The sequence below is a fragment of the Mirounga leonina genome, unplaced genomic scaffold, assembly GCF_011800145.1.
Source record: "Mirounga leonina isolate KUSES-001 unplaced genomic scaffold, KU_Mleo_1.0 Mir_174, whole genome shotgun sequence".
Taxonomy (NCBI): domain Eukaryota; kingdom Metazoa; phylum Chordata; class Mammalia; order Carnivora; family Phocidae; genus Mirounga; species Mirounga leonina.
In genome coordinates, this window is record NW_023270451.1 from 35,381,030 (window position 1) to 35,404,084 (window position 23,055).

At 36.2% G+C, this 23,055-nt stretch overlaps 1 protein-coding gene across 1 annotated transcript in view; it reads left to right on the top strand.

Annotated features, from left to right (window-relative positions):
• Positions 1 to 23,055, top strand: part of HDAC9 (histone deacetylase 9) — an 899,218-nt gene that overhangs the window by 677,154 nt on the left and 199,009 nt on the right. The window contains exon 19 of the mRNA XM_035020706.1: positions 5,943 to 6,050. Coding sequence (XP_034876597.1) covers positions 5,943 to 6,050 — 108 coding nt within the window. The remainder of the gene's footprint in view (positions 1 to 5,942; positions 6,051 to 23,055) is intronic.

Here is a 23,055-nt window from a genome sequence, read left to right on the forward strand (position 1 = left end):
TTTCTTTCTTTCTTTCTTTCTTTCTTTCTTTCTTTCTTTCTTTCTTTTTCTTTCTTTCTCTCTCTCTCTTTCTTTCTCTCTCTCTCTTTCTTTCTCTCTCTCTCTCTCTTTCTCTCTCTGTCCCTCCCACCCTCCCTCCCTTCTTTCCTTCCTTTTTCCCTCCCTCCCTCCTTCCCTTCCTTCCTTCCTTCCTTCCTTCCTTCCTATTGATGAGTCCCACTGGCCTCTGCTTGATTATCCTGGGGTTTTCACATTGCCAGTTGCCCTGGATTCTCTGAGGTCCATAATGAAGTGGAGAATGTGACATTCTCCATCTTTTAACATAATTTTTCAAATTGATACCAAAGTATTTTACTTTAATCTCATTTTTTTAACAGCGTATAAAATGTGTTGCCTATTTCAGTTGTTACTTACAGCCTTCTCCATCCCTTTACCCTTGTTACTCTACTAAATAGACATGAAGCTCTCGAAATATAGGCTAGGAGGATCTCAGTTCCAGGCTCTGTACTGTTTTCAGAATTGTGCTTCCTCCTCTGATGACTAAATCTTTTTATGGGCCAAACTTGTATAATTCTCTATCCTAGAGTATATTTCCATCCTATCTCACCACATTTGCTTCATTCCTAACACAGAAAGACTTCTTATGGGACAGCCTTATCTAACTTTTCTGAACCACAGTTTTGGACACATGTTAGGTCCAGACCCTTCTACATGTTTATAAGTGAGTTGAACTTTTGGGGGACTGTTTTCAAATTGATAGATTTTAATTCTGGCAATAAAACAAAGCCTCTTTGGACAGTTCCTCAGCAGACTACTAAAACTGCCTTCATGTTTTGTACATTTATACAGAAATATTTGGAAGTTGAAAACACACTGTTTTTCAGAATACTCTGTAAGCAAAAGCTTGGTAAAAATTCCAGATGAATTCTGAGGGGGGCAGTAAGTTGTATATTGCCGCATTAATTCTAAAATACAGTTATATGGCACTAGCCATGTATACAGCATATCCTTTGGGACTTCTGTGCAGTATCCTGGTTAGACCTTTTCCCTATCATCCAGCAGAGTAAATTCCTGACCTTAAAAATGGGACACAAAATTAGAATTAGTCATGTTTATTCATATGTGTGATAAATATGCTCTATTTTTCCTCATTACACTGATCTTCTCCACAATTACTAATATACCCATCTCTTCAAGATCAACTTCAAGATCAACTTACTATTGGATGCAGTCTTTTTAGGTAATTGCTCAGTCTTTCAGCTTCTTCTTCCAGATGGCTTTTGGGTATCTGAAGGAGGGATGGAGACCTGATGAGGTCCTTTGACACTCATGCTCTCCTCTGGATAGTCAGGCTTCTGTGGCAATTTCTCTGGTGCGTCTTATTGTTCCTGATTGCCTAGCATTAGAAGCAGCTGATTTTTTCCTGATTTCACTGCAAGATGAAGCCTGGCAGGGTTCTCGGGTGGGATGCTTCTGCTGCGCCTTTGGTTTGCCTTTCTCCAGTCTCTCCGGACCTGAAGGGATGGCTTTTGGCTTTTTCTTCCTCTTATTGTATCCTATCTAAAGGCTAAATCTATAAGCTCTAGGCCTGGTTGTCATAGGTAGAAAGAGTCTCTTTGCTGAGTGTCAGAAAGGCAATGGTAGCATTGTCCTGATGCTATCACTAACGTAAGACTATAATCTGAGACCACTGGCTTAGTTCTTGATACATAAAGGAATTTGGGGAAAAAAAATCCTACTTGATCATGAAATCTAGATTTTTATGTGTACTGATGCAAAATCCTATTTTGAATGTCAGTTTCTTCACATTTCTTTTGTATCAATCTTAATCTCCCTTTTAGTCTGTGTACCATTGCCTCCTAATTTACATGTACATGTGTGCATGGCTGTGCACACACACGTATCAGGCCGAAGAATAAATTGGTGGACAGGCTAAGGAGAAGTGAATGTGGTGTATGGAAAGAAAAAAGATACAAGCACGTTGATTTTTTTCAAATTATAGTAGTTTGGTTTTAAAAATTTGCTTTGCATGTCTTAACAACTTTAGCAAGATCTTAATAACCAGCTAGTGTAGTCAGCAGAATGGCTTTCTGCTCCACTACCATTTCTTTCCCCTTTCCTGGCCTAATCTAAACAATTTACATTGTTTACAATTATTTTCCATATCCAGAGCCAACTCTGTGTCACTCTCCTAATCTTTCTACCTTCAACTTTCAAATGCTAGAGCACCTGTCTTACAGTTCTTCTGGTCCCAACTTTCACCATCATCGTATTGCCATTTTAGCTCCTTAATCCCGTTTACATATATCCATCTAAATCTAATCCTTCTTGCTCTTTTTCCTTCTTTTCCAGCCACTCAGTATCCCATTCCATGCCAAGAACCACCAACAATTAGTGGAGTCAACCATCCTCTCTTACCTAGAGTTTTTTCTACTGTCAGAAATTCTTGCAGCAGTTAAAATCAGAGCTTTCATATGACAGTGACATTCTTGACACTATCACTAATACAGGGAAAGGTTTTGGCAATCTCTCCAACCAATAAGAGGGACATAACAGGAGAAGAAATACTTTTTGCCATTGAGAATAGTAGGAAGTGGATTTGGGAGTCTCTTCTAGTGACAGAGTTTATAGTCAGGAGAGTTCATGAGCCATGCATGCTTTCTTACCATTGGAGCTCTTATTAAACTATAACATGGCAAATACATGTGGGTAACTTTTAGTAACTAATTTTGGTAGCTAATGACCCTTTGAACACAATATCTTAGGAAAATATGTTTATAAATTGACTTATAAACGTTTTTCGGATATAATCTTGCTATGGACTGAATTGTTTCCCCCCGAATTCATATGTTGAAGCCCTAATCCCTGATGTGATTTAAATTTAATAGGGCTTTTAGAAGGTAATTAAGGTAATTAAGGTCATACAGGTAGTATCCTAATTTAATAGGAATGGTGGGCTTATAAGAAGAGGAAGAGAGTGGGATCTGTCTCTCTCCACGTGCACTCACTGAGGAAAGGCCATGTGAGGACATAGTGAGAAGGTAGACATCTGCAAGTCAGGATGAGAACTGAACCAGAATTTCAACCAGAAACCAAACTGGCTGACACCTTCTTGGACTTCCTAACCTCCTGAACTAGGAGAAATAAAATCCTGTTATTTAAGCCACTCAGTCTATGGTATTTTGTTATGGCAGCTGAGCTAAGACAACATCTGTTAATAAATTCAGAATTACATACAATTACCTGTTTATGAATAGATTATATGCAAAATCTTGACTATTATTACCATATAGTTACAAACTAAACATAAAACTGGTTGAAAGTTACTTAAATGTTTTTTATGTTTAAATATAAGTAAATAAATGGATGATAAATTTCATAGATTCCTAAAGAGCACCTATTTAGGGATAAGCCTGAACTTTGGATGTAGTCAAAATCTCAAGTATCCATTCCATTGAGCATCTGTGTGCCCAGCATTCTTTCAATCAATAATCATATCTTTATGATAAAAATAACTCCCATATACTATAACTCTTAGCATCTGTTATATAGTAGGTACCTAACAAATGTTAGCTGAATTTAAAAACACAAGTATCTTGATTAGTAGAGGTTCACACACCAAAATTGATGGCATAGACACAGAGTATTACCTCTATAAGAATACTTCCAAGAAGATAGAAAGATATAGACAAAAAGGTGAATTTGAGTTATTTGTGGCTATCTAATGCCCCTTAGTATTATGGTTAAAGAGATGTTGTTCCTAGGTGTTGGAATATTTTTCTAATCAAGTGTATGTTTATAGCTTTTTGGAAGAAATTTTTCTGATTTTTTTTTTTTTTTAAGAAAAAACTTACAGTGTATTCCAAAGTCAAATAAAAAGGGGTTTGGAATTATATGTGATTTTGACTCACCGATTAAGTCTTTGGGATTTATTGATTTATGTTTGCTTGCCTTCCCAATAATTTTAAATCTGATTAATGAGGACTTTCTATGGCACCTATAGCTTTGCAATAGTTGAAAATTGGCTAAAAACTATGCAGTACAATGTAAATATTGGTGTTCATTTTGCAATTTGAGCAACCATCTTCCTCAAGGATATATCTATATGAAGCTCAGATAAGTGCTTATATTGTTCAGTAAACATAAAACTTAATTTGGAGGGCAGATGATTAGGTTCTATTGTCCATTTGATGATTATTTTTTAGCTGGTAGTGTTGACCATGATGATGTTGACTATTTCAAGGGCTTAATGTTCTTAGAAAGTGAGAGTTATTTCAGGACTGTGGTAGAAAGACATGTGATGTCAGAGTCAGGGTTCTTTATGAAGGTCCTTGGGCCAGCTGAGTAGCCTCTGTAAGCCACAGTGTGCTCATTCAGTAAACGCTTATAAGGCCTCTACTCTGTGTTAGGCATTATAAAATGGGTGTAATAGTAGCCTAAATAGTAGTAACTAAGATTTGCTTATCACTTTTTCATTTAATTCTCACCAAAATCATACGCAGATGGTACTTTAAAAAGTTGCTGTGTCATAGGTAAGGGAACCAAAGCAGAGACATTAATTAATTAATTGCCTACCATCAGTCAGGTTTTAGCAGTGAAGCTGTAACTTCACCCTGACAATACGATTCAGAAACGTCTCTCTTCACCACTATGCTGTTGTTGAAAAGATCTTAATTTTCTATTTATTTATGTATTTATTTACTGTTTTCATTTATTATTTATTCATTGATCTTGACAGAGTTTAAGTTGGTAAGGATCTCATGAGAAAAGGCATGTTAAAATGCTTAGGAAACTGCTTAGTGCATTGTGAATATGTATAATTGTTATTGTATTTGTTCCATGTCACTAGGCCTCTTTAACTTAATTCTTTAAAAAAAAACAGCTTTATTTTGTGTGGGATTTCCTTTCTTTTACAACATTTGAGAAGTCTTGCTATTTGCACAGTCACAAATTTTTTATTACGTTTCCTAGTGCTTCAGGTAATTTATGTGTTGTAACTTTAGAGACTTCTACCATTTGATTCTGTTTTTTTATATTAAGAAATATTTTATACATAAAAATATGTAACATATGATCATTATAGACCACTGTTATTACATTTTCCTGTCCTTGTTACATTTTATCTTACTGCATGCATGAAAGAGAGTAAATAGTGTTTTATAAAGGTAAATAAAAAGTATTGGTTTATGCTTTGTTTTCATAAGAATGTTCTCTTATAGAAGCAGCCATGTATTTTTAATGGCCTATCCAATTTTAATAATACCAGTCTACATTAAGACCAGCCGCTAAACTGTACTAAATGTTAGAAATTTTAAGCTTCTACTTTGAAAATCAAATTACTCCTTGCAGTTGAATTTGGTGAATGTTTTTAAGTGTGAGGACCACACACTCCTTCCATGTAGGTAGAGAACCTGAACTGTGGTTGCTACTTCCTACTCACTGACTGCTGCTACTACTTGCCTAATAATTGTCTTTGGCTCCCTGTAAACCTGCAGCCAGAAAGGTATTTGAATTTTTCCCCTCTAGCACTTGCAAATCCGATTTTTATGTATAGCTAAGTGCTCTTAGCTTTTACTCTATCTACTACTGGGGCCTGGTTTCTAGCAGGCCTGTAACTAAGCCAGATCCGGCCTATGTAATGCTGTTTGTAATGAGAAATCTAAACAGGGAATGGCAGTGAGGCATGGCAGGAATGTGTTTCCATTGGAGAAGTCAGTATAGAGAAAAAGCATAAGCAAAGCTGTGTCCAGAAGGTCTTTTCAACTGGCTGGGACGGAAGACTAATGTTATTGTACCTAGGCTGTTACCCTGCCAGCCCTTCCTCACAAATTTGCTTTTTCTCCCTTCCTTTCTCCCCTCCCCCGCCCTTCCTTTTTCATCTATTCGTTCTCCTTCTTGTTTTCCCTCTCTCTCTCTTCGCGCTGTGCTGACTGTTTGCTCAGGTGGACAGTGACACCATTTGGAATGAGCTGCACTCGTCCGGTGCTGCACGCATGGCTGTTGGCTGTGTCATCGAGCTGGCTTCCAAAGTGGCCTCAGGAGAGCTGAAGGTGAGGTCTGGGTTGCATTAAGTGTGGGAAATCCAGAGAAGAAGCTGAAACAGTGATGTTGTTGTTTGGGAATTGTGGGGAGTGTGGTGTGCTAATAAAAGGAAAGGGGTGGAGGGAAGAGGGCAGGAAGATGGCCACTAAGGTGTGATAATAACTAGTGTGTAGGTAGGTAGTAGCTGATCTTGCTCACAAGGCCTTCCTCTCCTTGGGGAAACTGCGGTCAGGGCACTCTGGTGTGTTTTTAAGAGCACAGAAATGGTGAGTAAAGCTATGGTCCAGGTTAAAAATACCCAGTATATACATGTCTGTCATGTCCTCCTGGGATTCTCTTTTTAAGCAATTTAAAAAATATGATTACTGAATAGTATGTATAAGCTCAGAATACCACCCAGAGAGAGGGGAGGGGTGGGGGAGGGGAGAAAGGTAAATACCAGACGGGAAGAACTGGGAGGAAGAAGGAAATTGTTGATTAGAAGGGTAATGATCCAGGGTATGTTTTTCCATGAAAGAACTTCAAAAATGATCTACGCTTTATTGTTCTTTTCTTTTTACGGTCTCTTCTTTTCTACATCATATGAAAAGAACAATGTCCAAACCCCAACGTTTCCCAGTCTAAACAATTTATAAAAGCCAGAGACCTGACAGACGTTGACATTTTATTTGGTATTTTAACAGCGCTATTTAAAGGTATGCCATGTGCGTCTTGAATGCAGTTGCCCCTATAAACTTTGTTGGTGCTAACATGACTTTTTAATGCACTAGTTCACACACTTCATAAGGAAATCTGGGTGGTGTTTGATTTGGTATTTTTAGCAATCGTAGGGACAAGGGAAATATAATGTTAACAACAGGCACCACAAATTTTGTTAATCTAAAGTAAAATCTAATTAGGATTATTTTTCATTTTATCTAGTGAATTTTGATTCAGTTACACCTGACTGTTCCACTTGGTTTTGTTTTGTTTTGTTTTTTAGATTTTATTTATTTATTTGAGACAGAATGAGAGACAGCGAGCACAGGAGAGGGGGGAGGGTCAGAGGGAGAAGCAAACTCCCTGCCAAGCAGGGAGCCCAATGCGGGACTCGATTCTGGGACTCGAGGATCATGACCTGAGCCGAAGGCAGTTGCTTAACCAAGTTGCTTAACAGCCCATGACTGTTCCATTTGTGATAAAAAAAAAAATGCAGGGTAGGAAGGTATACTTTACAATATATTGTCTTCCCAGAAGCCTTTACTTTAACTCTTTGAGAAGTCAGAACCAATAGAAATAGAGTTTTGAAAAGGTGAGCTGTATTTAAAATATATATATGCACACCTTATGTGTAGTTGACTTGATCAACATCAGGACATTAATTGCTCATCTCAAGGGATTTATGGGGTCATTAATGTGGTGCATACTACTCAGTCTTTACTTTTGGTAATGAACTACTGGAAAGAGGAAAGGAATCAGCCTTATGGAGAGGTTTTGGCTGTCTGCCAGTAGCACTTTTGGCAATAATTATTCCTGTTTGAGAACGTCATTTGTAACACTGGAATAAATTGACATTTTAAAAGAATGATCTTCGAAGGTCTTATTTTCAAAGAATTAAAAAAATATAACAGCTAAGCCACAGTATTATAATTTTAAAAAGATAATGCTGGCACAGAGCCACTTAATAACAAAATGATTATGTTAGCATGCACAATTTCTAATTGTCATGACTTTGTGGGGGTTTAATCAGTGATTCAGAAACATTCTCAAGTAGAATGTCCACATATTACACTCAAAATCATCATTGTTGTTAACTTCACAGAATGCAGAATTGCCAAATGTATATACGAAGAGTATTGAACAGAAGCCTAATTGTTTTTTTAGGAGGTAGTTATTTAAAATAGCCAGTTACAAACAAAGGGTCAACAACATAGAGCATGGACATGGTGACCACCAGCTGTACTAACATTGGCTATTTATGTTACGAACAAGAATTCATGCAAACCCTTTTCCCCCCTTGGTTGACAAATCATCAGGTATGGTTAAAAAGAGAGAGAAGAATAGAGAAAAAGAGCCAGCCTAAAAATCGAGAAATCTTGGTCCAAACTCTGCTACTTAAATGTTATGTCATTGGTGGCAAATCACTTAACTTCTCTGGGCTTCAGTTTCTTGTTCTGCAAAATCACCAGGGTGGAATTTATAATGTTGAAGGTTGTACATGGTACTGATATTCTTTTTCTTTTTTAAAGATTTTATTTATTTTTTTGACAGAGAGACACAGAGAGGGAACACAAGCAGGGGGAGTGGGAGAGGGAGAAGCAGGCTTCCTGCTGGGCAGGGAGCCCAATGCGGGGCTCCATCCCAAGGCCCTGAGATCATGACCTGAGCTGAAGGCAGTTGCTTAAGCGACTGAGCCACCCAGGCGCCCCTGGTGCTGATATTCTGAGCTATTTGCAAATAGATCTGATTCTCAAATACATACTATGGCATACCAAATAGTAGATATTTTAAAACTAATTTCAACTTATTTTGGTGAATATTTGAGATACTGCATCTGGTTTATCTTTCTGATTGTTAAACCAAGTAAAAGTCCAAGACAGTCAGGACCATAACAAAGGCACCAGTGCTGACAGGTCAAGAGACTGGGCCCCTTGGTTGCAAATAGTTTGGGAAGGCCTATGGGAATGCCATATGGGAAGGGTAGCAGTGACAAATGATTTGCAGCCACAGTGAATAACTCATACAGAGAACCATGTTTAAGGACCTCCAGCTAACCAAAAATGTCACTCAGTGTCTACCTGTCCCAGACTCCAATGTGACAGGGCTGGTACATTTGCTGGCCAGGACCATTAACACTCATGGTCTTGGAGTCATCGCTTCATTCAGATCTATGAAGAAAACAGGGAAGCTAATTTGAGGATACTGGTAAGTTAGCCTCTGATGAGAGATGTAAAAAGAAAACTTCAGTGTTTCATTTTTGGTTTTCAGCATCTACTTTCAGTTCTTACATGTTCTACCCCATTGTGCTAGTAAATCAATACAACCTCATGAGACAACATTGGCATATTATAATTCTCTATTTTGTGAGACCACACTAATTTTGCCTGGAAAAATTAAGAGCTTGGGTATTGGGCGCCTGGGTGGCTCAGTTGGTTAAGCGACTGCCTTCAGCTCAGGTCATGATCCTGGAGTCCCGGGTTCGAGTCCCACATCGGGCTCCCTGCTTGGCAGGGAGTCTGCTTCTCCCTCTGACCTTCCTCCTTCTCATGCTCTCTGTCTCTCATTCTCTCTCTCTCAAATAAATAAATAAAATCTTAAAAAAAAAAAAAAAAGCTTGGGTATTAAAGAGGGCACATACTGCATGGAGCACTGGGTGTTATACACAAACAATGAATCATGGAACACTACATCAAAAACTAATGATGTGGGCGCCCGGTGGCTCAGTTGTTAAGCGTCTGCCTTCAGCTCAGGTCATGATCCCAGGGTCCTGGGACCGAGCCCACATCGGGCTACCTGCTCCGCGGGGAACCTGCTTCTCCCTTTCCCTCGCACCCCCTGCTTGTGTTCCTGCTCTCGCTATCTCTCTGTCAAATAAGTAAATAAAATCTTTAAAAAAACAAAAAAACAAAACTAATGATGTAATGTATGGTGATTAACATAACATAATAAAAAAAAAAGAGCTTTATTTCAAATAGGGTGGTCCTGGATGGAGTGCTAAACTTAGAAGTGAGAGACAGCTGGAGGTTAGGTCACTGAACTCTTAGAGAATGAGGACCTAGGAGATAAGAAGTGTGTATGAGAAAGGAAAATGCTGAGGACAAATTTGATTACCTGGAATTTTTGCTTGATGCCTATACTTGTATATACTTAAGGTATACAACATATTTTACACCACTTTTTTGAACCAAGTATTGAACTATTTATAACTTGAAAAAATACTCATCTTTAAGAGATGTATCTATTTCTAGACATAATTTCGTAAATGTCCTATAGCAAATAAAACCATTTTGAGAAGTATTCTTCCAATTACAGTTTCCAGTACACCTAACATTTCAGCATTTTCAGAATATCTGTGCTCCTTAGTACTAGACTTTGAGAAATGGCCAATTTGGGCATCTATTGATTACAGAAATTTCTACTTTTGTGAGTGTTTTATACATGAAAATACACATGTATATATTGTTAAAAGCCTAGAAAACTTTAAAGTCCCCATAATTTCCACTGAACTCCAGTGAGCATGTCATTTCTACTGAACTCCAGTGAGCATGTCATTTCCACTGAACTCCAGTGAGCATGTCAAATGTGGCATAAAATATCATGTTGAATACCTTAAATATACACAAGTATACCTTAAGTATATACAAGTATAAGCATCAAGCAATAGATGTATCTCTAAAAGAGTATTTTTTCAAGTTATAAATAGTGCAATACTTGGTTCAAAAAAGTGGTGTAAAATATGTTGTATACCTTAAGTATATACAGATTTTGTCATTTATACCTCAGTAAGGCTGGAAAAAAATGATTCAACACTTATCAGGCTTTACTATGAGGATTCATTTTGATGCTATTTTAGCAATGCTATAATATCATCATAAAAATAAAAATTGCCCTAGTTGTTTGTGGAAATTTTTGTCAAAAAAAACCACCCCACTTGATTATCTGAATGATGGATGGATTTCTTTAATGTTTAAATAGATATTGTAATGTCTTGTTGCTAATAAGACCTACTATTCATTGAGTACCTACTCCTGGCTGGGCAGTTTACATGTAATTTGTCATAATTCTCACAATGGCCTTTGAAGGAAGTACCACCAATAGGAAACCAGCTCAGAGACATCAAGTAACTTTTTAAGATCCTGTACAGTTTAATAACTGCAAAGCCTGTAAATCTCATAACCCTTTGTTCTTTTTCAGCTACTCTATAAGGAATTTCCTATAGAAATAGCACAAATATGTAAGGGGAAAAAAAGGTTAAAGCCATCTCAAATAGTCTAGATCCTCTCTTTTTATTACTATAAAATATTTAGTACATACAAAAAGACAAGTTACACTAATAACTTACAAACTATAATGATAAACTATACACCTATGAGCCTTTCATCCAACTTAAGAAATAATACTTTGCTAACGCTATTAAAGTTCTCTCAGTACTTACCTTTTTTCTTTGACTCAGAAATAATCATTAATCTATTATATTTTTAAAATTATTTCTTTTCCTTTCTTTAGTTTTAACCATATGTTGAGACCTTTATAAGAATGGAATCTTATTATAAAATATATTATTCCTCAGATTTCTTTCCCTTCACTTAAAATCATGTAATGAGGATTTACCCATATGAATTTATATAGTTGTGATTCATTCATTTTCATTGTGGAGAAGTATTCCCTTGTACATCATAATTTGTTTATTCTGTTGGACATTTCGATTTCTGGGTTTTTGCTCTTCTGAATAATATGCTATGTATAGTCTTTAATATGCCTGCTATTTCACAATGGCATTACTAAGAGTGAAATGGCAAGCTCCTAGGCTAGAAACATAGTAAGTTTCAGTAAGTAATGTAAAGTCGAATTCCAGAGTTATTTGCCACAGTGACATCAGCAAAAAAATGGCAGTTTAAACCTCTGAAATCTTTTCTCCATAAAATCATTGACAAAACTGGCAGAATTTGTCAGGATAAATTTTTTAAGAATTCTGGAAATCAACCAAAATTGTCCAACAACTCAGGAAGCATGTGTTCAAAACAAAACCAGCTGAATCTTGGTAAGAACAGTGAGCTTTGTGGTAGTTTAATTCACCCTATTCTCATCTTACTCTTTCCAGCTCCACAGTAGCCTTAACAAATAACAGCCTGCATTTTTCAGTGAAAACCAGTAACTTGGCAGTCTCCAGAGGGGGCAAAATGGGCCTGGAGCTTCTTCAAAGCCTCATTCTCTGAGAATTGTCAGTATTTGGCCTGTCTGGTGCTTCAGTACCAGACCCTGCTTGCAAGGCTGTCTTTACTTAATGTGACTTGGAGTTCACCGGACATGAAAAGGCTTTTCCCTGGAAGCAGTTGTTGAAAAATTAAAGGCAGTTGGTTAACTTCATGGCTACCTGAAGTGGTAGATAACAGTGGAGAAAACAATAGACTAACCCAAAGTTTCAAAGGAAAAACCGGGGAATGAGATATGCTAAGGGCTATGAAGAGCCCCATCAGATACCTAAGAATCCAGAAGGCCACATGAGTGATAGGACTGTGTTCACATTCAGGAAAGACTTGAGAAGACCCTCAGCTCTCATCTCAAGGTGATTTTCAGACTCTGTTCAAAGAGGAATGAAGGCCAAGGTAGAATTGTCAACCACCTGACTGAATATTAAAAATGTGTTCAACACACACACACACACACACACACCCTCTTAAAAAGGGCTTGGGACCATTGGTGCCAAGCATTTCAGGAAATTTCTGTCCAGTCATTTACTGACCACTAAATTAACCAAGCAGAGGCTTCACTGCTTCACTCAAGATAGAATACGGACTTTATAGAATTAGTTCAGGAAAGGCAATAAGCAAAACAACAGTGACATATAATCTGTGTATACATTGTTATTTTATATGTAGTAAAACTTTATTCCAATAAAGAAAATAAGTCTGGGGCTCTTGGGTGGCTCAGTTGGTTAAGTGTCTGCCTTCGGCTCTCTGCTCAGCAGGAGCCTGCTTCTCCCTCTGCCTGTCGCTCCCCCTGCTTGTGTGCGCTCTCTCTCTCTCTCTCTCTGTCAAATAAATAAATAAATCTTAAAAAAAAAAAAAAAAGAAAAAAAATCCCCCCCAAAAAACCACAGTGACAAGCCCTGGGGAGGGATGAAAATCTGATTTCCAGAATTGCCATATTACATTGTTTAAAATGCCCAGTTTTTAACATAAAATTATGAGACATGCAAAGAAACATATGAATCCACATGAATAATGAACACCGGTAAAAGTAAATATGTAAATAAGTATAAATGATAGTATATTTGCATTTTTTTTTTAACTCTTTTTCTCCTCGCAGATTTAAAAGACAACTGCATAAAACAATAACCATGAATCTGTGTTGGTGGGCACACAGTGTATAAAGATGTAATTTGTATGATAATACCAGCCCAAAGGAGAGCATGAGAAATGGAGCTATATAACAACATACACATTTAAAAACATAGGTTTTTTAAAAAGATTTATTTATTTATTTGGAGAGAGAGTGAGAGCAGGGGGAGGGGGAGAGGGAGAGAAGCAGACTCCCTGATGAGTACAGGGCCTGATGTTGATCTCAGGATCAGCCAAAATCAAGAGTTGGACACTTAACCAGCTGAGCCACCCAGGTACCCCAAAACAAAGTTTTTTAATACTACTGAAATTTGGTTCATGTCCAAACTAGATTGTTAAATGTTAATTATAATCCACTGGGCAACCAGCAAGAAAACAACTCAAAAAATATATTAAAGAATATAAAAGAAAATATGTAAGAATAGTAACATAGAAATTAAAATGGTACACTATAGAGTATTTAACTTAAAAGAAGCAGTAGTGGACGAATCAAAGAACAAAAAAAGGTAACACATAGAAAACAAATACCAAAGTCATTGTGCCAATTTCAGACTACCAGGGTTCTCACTCTTGTCTACATTTGACATTTTCAGATTTTTAAATGTTTGCCAATCTTGTGGGTATGAAGTGTCACCTTATAGTTGTCTATGTATAGATACAGACAAATTAATACTGTTCTATCCTTCTTAGACCTTTTATTAATATTTAACAATTATCTCAAGTAAGGTTTTTTGTTCTCAGTTATACTTGTACAATGTAATATAGCATTACTAGCTTTTTCCCCCCGAGCATTTGCTTCGTTCATCACTTACTATCCCTTGACTTGTAAACTTTCTCTTTTTTATGTATATATACTAGGTATGTTTCCTATAAATAGCTTATCGCTGGATTTTGTTTTGTAATCTGTGTATTTTAACTGGGGAACTCAGTTCATTTTTATTTAACATCATTAGTAGTATACACAGATGTATTTCTGTCCTTGTATTTCATTTTTTTCTCTTTGACCTATTATTTGTCCCCTTGCCTTCACTCACCCCTTGCTTTGTTTTCTTTTTCTTTTTTTTTTTTTTTTTTAGATTTTATTTATTTTTTTGGTAGAGAGAGATATAGCGAGAGCAGGAACACAAGCAGGGGGAGCGGGACAGGGAGAAGCAGGCTTCCCGCAGAGCAGGGAGCCCGATATGGGACTCGATCCCAGGACCCTGGGATCATGACCTGAGCCGAAGGCAGACGCTTAACGACTGAGCCACCCAGGCCCCCCCCCCTTGCTTTGTTTTCAATTGAGTTTTTCTCTCATTCTATATAACCTCTGGTTTTCTTTAAATACACACATTATCTATTGTCTTTTAAATTTTAACCTATTTAATAAATCCTAAACTTATTTATTCTCTCCATTCTCCTCACTAACAGTACAAGTACTTTAGAATGTTTTAAAGGCAATTATCCTGTCCTAACTGTATATGCTATTTATAGTTCAGTATTTTAGCTTTTTTTAAAAAAAATATCACTAATGAGACATTATATTGTTTTAAACCATTAGTGTTTTTTTATACTTGCCCACATAGTTACCATTTTCCTTTTTTCTGCATTTATCTTTGTATCTGAAACCTCCATTCTGGAGTTGTTTTCTTTATTCCAGTACCTGTTTTTAGAATTTTCTTTAGTGATGATTTCTCACTTTTTGTTTATCTATGATATGTTTTTGCCCTCATTCTTGAAAGGTAGTTCAGGGTTAACCGTTTCTCTCAGCACTTTGAAGATCCTCCATGCTTTTCCGGTTTCCAATTTTGATACGGAAAATATCAATTGCCAGTCAGTTGCAGTTCTTGTAGATATTGTCTTTTTCTCTCTGATTGTTTTTAATGTCTTCTTTTTGGCTTTGATATTCTATATTTTGCTTACCATGGATCCAGTAGTGGATTTTGCTGACTCAAATTGTTTAAAATATATATTAGCAAAAGTGACATTTAATGCAACTCCATGATGATACTTTGTGATAAGTCAGCTGCATCAGACTGAAAGTTGCTGATTTTAATTACTAATCATTAATTTATCAAATAAATATGTTCTAAGCACCTATTATGTGCTAGGAACTACTGTAAATACTGAAAATACCAAGACAGGGAAATTAGGTTCTATCAGGGAGAGCAAGGATAAATAGATAAACAAATACACATTGACACAAATTCAGGTGAAAATATATCTTTGGATAAAAAAATAAAACATGAAAGAGATTTAGAGGGAGCCTGAAGGAAAGGGCTGGCTCTGATAGCTTAGGTTTTCAGGAACACCTTACTGACAGGGAGAGATATGAGCTGAATGAAATAGGGAAGAATCATGTAGAGATGTGGGGAAAGAATATTCCATACAAAGAAAAAAGCAAATATAGAATCTCTCTTGTCAGGTGGAGTAAATAAGTTTTAACTTGTTTATGGAACTGTAAGAAGGCCTGTGTGTCTGGATCTGAGTTATCTGCAGAGGTCCTCGCAGGAGATGATGTTAGAGAGATGGTCATAGGAAAAATAATAGTGTGTACCCACACACATATTATACAGCATACACATATATCTGTATACATAGGTAGTCAAATAAATAAATAGAATCTTTAAAAACTAAAAGTATGTTTCTAACGGGCTTCAGGATAAGGATAGCGACTATATTAAATACTGATAATAGATAAGGAAAGCTTCATTGCCACTTCAGTTTGCCACCAATTTGGCCTTTCTTAAAATACATACTCTCCATCCTGAAATCATTCAACAAATAAAGTATGGAATGCAGTATTTGTGTTGACTCCAATTTTGTCCAAGTTCCCAAGCTGAGGACAATGGTTATTAATTACATATGATAGAACCACTTCAATGAGTTTTTTAAGATATAGTCAAGTAGGCTTGCGGTTATTTATATAACAAAAAACTAGATAAGAGATGTGGTTAACAGAAGATTCTTTAAAAAAGGACTGTAGGTGGGGCACCTGGTGGCTCAGTTGGTTAAGCGTCTGACTCTTGATTTCGGCTCAGGTCATAATCTCAGGATCATGAGATCGAACCCCATGTTGGGTTCTGCACTCAGCACGAAATCTGCTTGAGATTCTCTCTCCCTCTGCCTCTGCCCCTACCCCTACTCACACTAAATGAATGAATGAATGAATGAATGAATACGTAAATAAAATCTTAAATAAAATAAAAGGACTAAATATTTTGACTGCTCTGCTCTTTTCCCTTCCTGGGCTTCCCCCAGCCTAAGCTGAATGTGTAAGAGATGGGGAAGGAGTCAAAGGAAATCACTTATGTCTACAAATGGAAGAAGTGGTTTTTTAGTCCTTAGCTTGATGCATGTTGAATTATAGAAATTTGTAGGATCACTCTACACTACTACCAGGGTGGGGCATGGGGAAGTTCACTAGAGAGCCTGACATAGGTATCAGGAGTTTGGAAGCTGGGTAAGGATAGAAGAATGCGTAAGTTTGTCTCCTGGAGAATGTTAAGTGGAGAGCTGGCTGAAACTGCCATGTGGGCAGATTGAAGAAAGATGGGTGAGCAGCTGCAGTGATATTTGGCACTGTTGGTGGGGCAAGGGTTTTTTCCGCTTGTGGTGTAGTGGACACTTTGGATGAAAGCCAGATTTGAATCATTTTTGCAAGGATCTCACCAAAGAGGTCTGCCTTCCAGGGCAAATCTCCCATCTCCTTCACTACCTTGTCCAGTAGAATGAGACTGGAGATGTGAGGAGGAGCTGACGAGGCTTGGCAGGTCAGCTGAGTACAATCCTCCATTAGTGAACCCTGCATGATGGAGGTCATTGACAGTATCTCTGAGGAACCTGTGAATGTTCCCAGTAAAAGAAGGACAGGCATTTGGATTCTTGCCATGACAGAGGGCTTTCAAAGAACCAAAAGAGATCTCCAAATTGCTCTGCTAACTCATAGCCTTTATCCTTTTTATTCTCCCACTCTCCAGAGCTGGGGGATCCATAAGCTAGATGTGAAAGTAGTGGCGCAAGAAAGGAAAACAAATAAACTACAAATTATATAGCCTTCTCCTTCAGTACACACTGAATCCACTACTGGTCCCTGATTCTGTGGGTCAGCAGGTCAGTGGAGGAAAGCTTTAAATTATATGTGACATTAAAGAGTTTAATTAGACTAAGCTGGACTTTTTAATATCTAAAAAGATGAAACTTTCTAAAGCTGAAAAGCTGTGGACTATATCAGACAAAGACTAAAGAAAGGTTAGTACTGGGACAAAAATAATGCTGTTTCCTTTGTGTGTTAGTTCCTATTATTACTGTAACAAATTACCACAGATTTAGTGGCCTAAGTCAACACGCATTTGTTATTTTCAGCCTTAAAGGTCAGAAAAAGTATACAGGTCACACTGCAGCCCTGCTGACACCTTGATTTTAGCCCAGTGAGACCTGTACAGTTACCTGGCTTAATCAGATGCTGGCAGAATTCATTTCCATGCTGTTGGAGCAGTGAGGTCTCTATTTTCTGGCTAGCTGTCAGCTGGGGCCTGTCCTTAGTGCCTAGAGGCCTTTCTCTGTTCCTTGCACGTAGCCCCTACATAGAACCCTTCTCAAGCTGTCATTTTTCTATCATTGCATCTCTCTGTGACCATGGGTGGGAGAGAGCCTCACCTTTTAAGAATGCATATGATTTGAATGGGACCACCTGTATAATGCTGGGTGCCTTTTCCATGTCAAAGTCTTTGATCGTAATCGTAGCTGCAGTGTCTTTTGTCATTTAAGGTAACATTCAAAGATTTTGGGGATTAGGACATGAACATCGTTTGGGGGACTTCTGCTTACCACAAACAGGAACTGAAAATTCAAAACAGATTCCTTCTTTAATAGTCTCACTGTATATGATTGTGAACTGTTTAGTAATCATTGACATTTAAAAAAATAGATAATATTTAATCAAGATATAATGTACATTGAATAGAATGTACAGATTTTCAAGGGTATGATATATATAACTTGTTACCACCACAAGTTATAAAATGTTTGAATCAGAAAGTTTCTCATGCCTTGGTCGTTGCTCTCCAGTACAGGCAAACGCTGATGTGATTAGTCTCATAGCTACCTAATTTTTCGTGTTGTAGAGCTTTATACATAAGGCAGTATACTGTGTGTAGACTTTTCTGTGTGGCTTATTTCACTTACATAATGTTTTTGAGATACATCTATGCTATTCCATATATCCATATATCGTTTAGCTTGTTAACCTTTATTTCTGAGTAATATTCTATTTTATGAATATAATGCAATTTGTTAATTCATTTCAGTTTTGGACTACTATGAATAAAGTTGCTGTAAAGATACTTTTCCAAGTCTGTTTTTGGATATATGTTTTTATTTCTCATGGGTAAATGCCTAGGAGAGAAATAATTTGGTTGTAGATTAAATGTTTGTATAGCTTTATGAGAAAATGAAAAATTATTCTCCAAAGTAATTACTATTTTATCTGTAGAATCTATAATTTTGTCACCTCTTGTTCCTGAGAATGATAATTTGTGTGTTCTCTCTTTTTTTCCTGTTCAACCTCGCTGGAAGTTTATCAATTTTATCAATCTTCTCAAAGAACCAGCCTTTGGTTTAATTTATATATATTTTTTGCTTTGTTTTCTCTTTCATTGATTTCATTGTTACTATTTTCTTTTCTTCTACTTACATTGGGTTTCATTTGATCTTCATTTTTGTTTGTTTTAGTTTTTATAAGGGGGAAGCTGAGGTCCTAGACTTGAGACCATTGACCTTAAAAAACAAAAGAGCCAGTTATTTTACCAGCAAAATTCATTTATTCAGGATTAGCAGAGATTTGGGATAGTGGAACTATGGCAAACCAGGAGCAAATCTAGAGAAGAGAGGGGCTTGTTTTTATAGGGGAAAGGAGGTAGCTGGGAGGGGCTTTTCGCTGTGTTCTCATTGGCTGGGCTGTTGTGGAGCAAGGAGAAATTCTTCCTCCTGCCGGGTATGTAAAGTAAGCTGCTTCCTTTCTGAATGTGAGGTATGCTTCTTAGGGCTAGTGGTAGTGTCTGAGGGCACCCCCTTCAGGGCTTCCCAAATCCATTTTAAATGAGATTTCTTTTACTTATTTTCACAAAATTTTTCTTTTTTTTTCCAATCTGGACAGTTAGTGCTATAAATTTATTTCTTATTATTTTTAATAAAAATTGTATACATTTAAGGTGAAGACACGAGGACTTGATATACATAATGAAATTTTTACTACAAATCCAGCTAATTAATATGTCCATTTCCTCATATTTTCCCCCTATTTTATTGAAGTACAATTAGCATACAATGTTGTAATTAGTTTCAGATGCACAGCATATTGATTCAACGATTCTGTACATTACTCAGTGCTCACTAAGTGTATTCATCTGCTGACACTGAACCACATTATTACATTATTGACTGTATTGCCTATGCTGTACTTTTCATTTCCATGACTTATTTATTTTATAACTGGAAGTTTGTACTCCTTTATCTAGTTTACCTACTCCCCTACCAGTGTTCTCTCTATTTAAGAGTCTCGTTTTTTGTTTGTTGGTTGGTTTCTTTGTTTTGTCTTTAAGATTCTACATGTAAGTAAAATCATATGGTATTTGTCTTTCTCTCTCTGACTTACTTCACTTAGCATAATACCGTCTAGGTCCACCCATATTGTCACAAATAGCAAGATCTCATTCTTTTTAATGGCTGAGTAATATTCCATTGTATCTTTATTCCACATCGTGTTTTATCCTTTCACCTATCAATGGACATTTGGGTTGCTTCCATAGCTTGGCTATTGTAAATAATGCTGCCATAATCATAGAGGTGCACATATCTTTTCAAATTCATGTTTTTGTTTTCTTTGTGTAAATATCCAGTAGTGGAATTACTGGATCATATGATATTTCTATTTTTGATTTTTTGAGGAACCTCTCTACTAATTTCCACAGTGGCTGCACCAATTTACATTCCCACCAGCAAACCATGAGCATTCCTTTTTCTCCACATCCTCACCAACACTTGTTATTTCGTTTTGATTCTAGCCATTTTGACAGGTGTAAGGTGATATCTCACTGTGGTTTTGATATGCATTTCCCTCATGATTCTTGATGTTGAGCATCTTTTCATGTGTCTGTTGGCCATTTGCATGTCTTCTTTGGAGAAATGTCTAATCAGGTCTTCTGCCTATTTTTAATTGGGTTATTTGATTTTGGGATGTTGAGTTGTATAAGTTCTTTATATATTTTGGATCTTAACCCCTTATCAGATATATCATTTACAAATATCTTCTTCCATTCATTAGGTTGATTGCCTTATTATTTTGTTGATGGTTTCTCTGGCTGTGCAAAAGCTTTTTATTTTGGTGTGGTCTCAATAGTTTATTTTTTGCTTTTGTTTCCCTTGCCCAAGGAGACACATCTAGAAAAATGTTGCTAAGGCTGAAGACAAAGAAATTATTGCCTATGTTATCTTCTATAAGTTCTGTGATTTCATGTCTCATATTTAGGTCTTCAATCCATTTTGAGTTGATTTTTGTACATGGTGTAAGAAAGTGGTTCAGTTTCATCCTTCTGCATATAGCTTTTCTAGTTTTCCCAGCACCACTTAGTGAAGGGACTGTCCTTTCCTTATTGTATATTCCTGTCTCCTTTACAGTAGATTAATTGACTGTTTAAGCATGAGTTTATTTCTGGGCTCTCTTTTCTGTTCTATGTGTCGACTTTTGTGCCAGGTCCATACTGTTTTGTGTGTCGACTTTTGTGCCAGTTCCATACTGTTTTGATTACTACAGCTTTGTAGTATATCTTGAAATCTGGCATTTTGACTCCTCCAGGTTTGTTCTTTCTCAAGTTTGCTTTGGCTATTCAGAGTCTTTTTGTGGTTCTGTATAAATTTTAGTATTATTCTAGTTCTGAAAAACACTGTTGGTACTTTGATAGGGATTGCATTGAATCTGTAGATTGCTTTGGGTAAATGGACATTTCAACAATATTCTTACATTTCATAATTATGGAATATCTTTCCATTTGTGTCCTCTTTGGTTTCTTTCCTCAATGTTTTATTGTTTTCAGAGTATAGGTCTTCCTTTGTAAAGTTTATTGCTGGGCATATTATTCTTTTTGGTGCAATTATAAATGGGGTTGTTTTTTAAATTTCTCTCTACTTCATTATTAGTGTAGAAAAATGCAACAGATTTCTGTATATTAATTTTGTATCCTGCGACTTTACTGAATTCATTTATCAGTTCTAATGAATTTTTGGTGGAGTACTTAGACTTGCTTTTCTTTCCTTTTTTTTTTTTTTTTTTTTAACACAGTATATCATGTCATCTGCAAATAGTGAGGGTTTTACTTCTTCCTTACCAGTTTGGATGCCTTTTATTTCTTTTTCTTGGGTGATTGCTGTGGCTAGGAATTTCAAGACTCTGTTGCATAAAAGTTGTGAGAGTGGACATTCTTGTCTTGTTCCTAATCTTAGAGGAAAAGCTCTCAGTTTTTCACCATTGAGTCCGATGTTAGCTGTGAGTTTGTCTTATATGACCTTTGTTATGTTGCAGTATGTACCCTCTAACCTACTCTTTTGAGAGTATTTATCATGAATAAATGTCCTATTTTGTTAAATGCTTTTTCTGCATCTCTTGAGATGATCATAAGATTTTTATCCTTTTTCTTTTTAATTTGATGTATCACATTGATTGATTTGCAAATATTGGACCACTCTTGCATCCCTGCAATAAATCCTACTTGATTGTAGTGAATGGTTTTTAATATATTATTTCATCAGTTTCTTCATATTTTGTTGAGGATTTTTACATCAGTGTTCATCAGAGATATTGGCTTGTAGTTTTCTTTTTTTTGTAGTGACTTTGTTTGGTTTTAGTATCTGGATAATGCACGCCCCATAGAATGAATTTGGAAGTTTTTCTTCCTGTTCTGTTTTTTGGAATAGTTTGAGAAGAATAGGTATTCACTCTTATTTAAATGTTTAGTAGAATTCATCTGTGAGGCATCTGGTCCTGAACTTTTGTTTTTTGGGAGGTTTTTGATTACTGATTCATTGTCATTACTAGTAATTCATCTGCTCAGACCCTTTTTTTTCTTATGAGGAGAGCACCTGAAATGTACTTTCTAAGAGTGTTAGTTAGTGTCAAATTGGGGATTTTTGTGTATATCTTTCTCTAATTGATGTAGAATTTAATTCTACGAGAGGAAAATATGCCCTATGTGACTTGAATCATTTTATACTTACTGAGATTTATAACATTGTGATTCTCTTTATCTCCTCCTACCCTTTGTATTATTTTATCAGATATTTTGCTTTTACAAATATTATAGATCTCCATAACAAATTACCATTTCTATTGCTTCAATAGTTGAAAACTTTTTAAAGTGTATGTTTCTATGTGTGTGTGTGTGTGTATGTGTGTCAGAGAGAATGAATGTGTATATACATACATAATATAATTTTTAAAACATCTTTTATATTTGCCTGCCTATTTAATCTTTCTGGTGTATGTGTGTATACATACATAATATAAAGATAATTTTTAAAATATCTTTTATATTTGCCTGACTATTTAATCTTTCTGGTGCTCTGGTGCTCTGGTATTCATGTGGGCAGATGTAGACTTCCATCTGGTATCATTTCCTTTCAGTCTGAAGAATTTCCTTCAACATTCCTTGTATTGCAGTTCTACTGGCAACAGATTCATCTTTTGTTTATAAGAAAATGTTTTTCTTTTCCTTTAATCCTTGGATGATATTTTCATTTGATATAAAATATTTTGTTAATTAATATTTTATACTTTAAAGATATCCTTCCAGTGTTATTTTTTCCTTTTTTTAAATTGATGATGAGAAATCATCTATCACTTTGATGATTAACCTCTCTATTTAATGATTTAATACATCTTTTTTCTCTCTGTCTTTAGGACTTTTTATTTTTCTCTTTTTTAGTAGTTTTGTGATTAGGT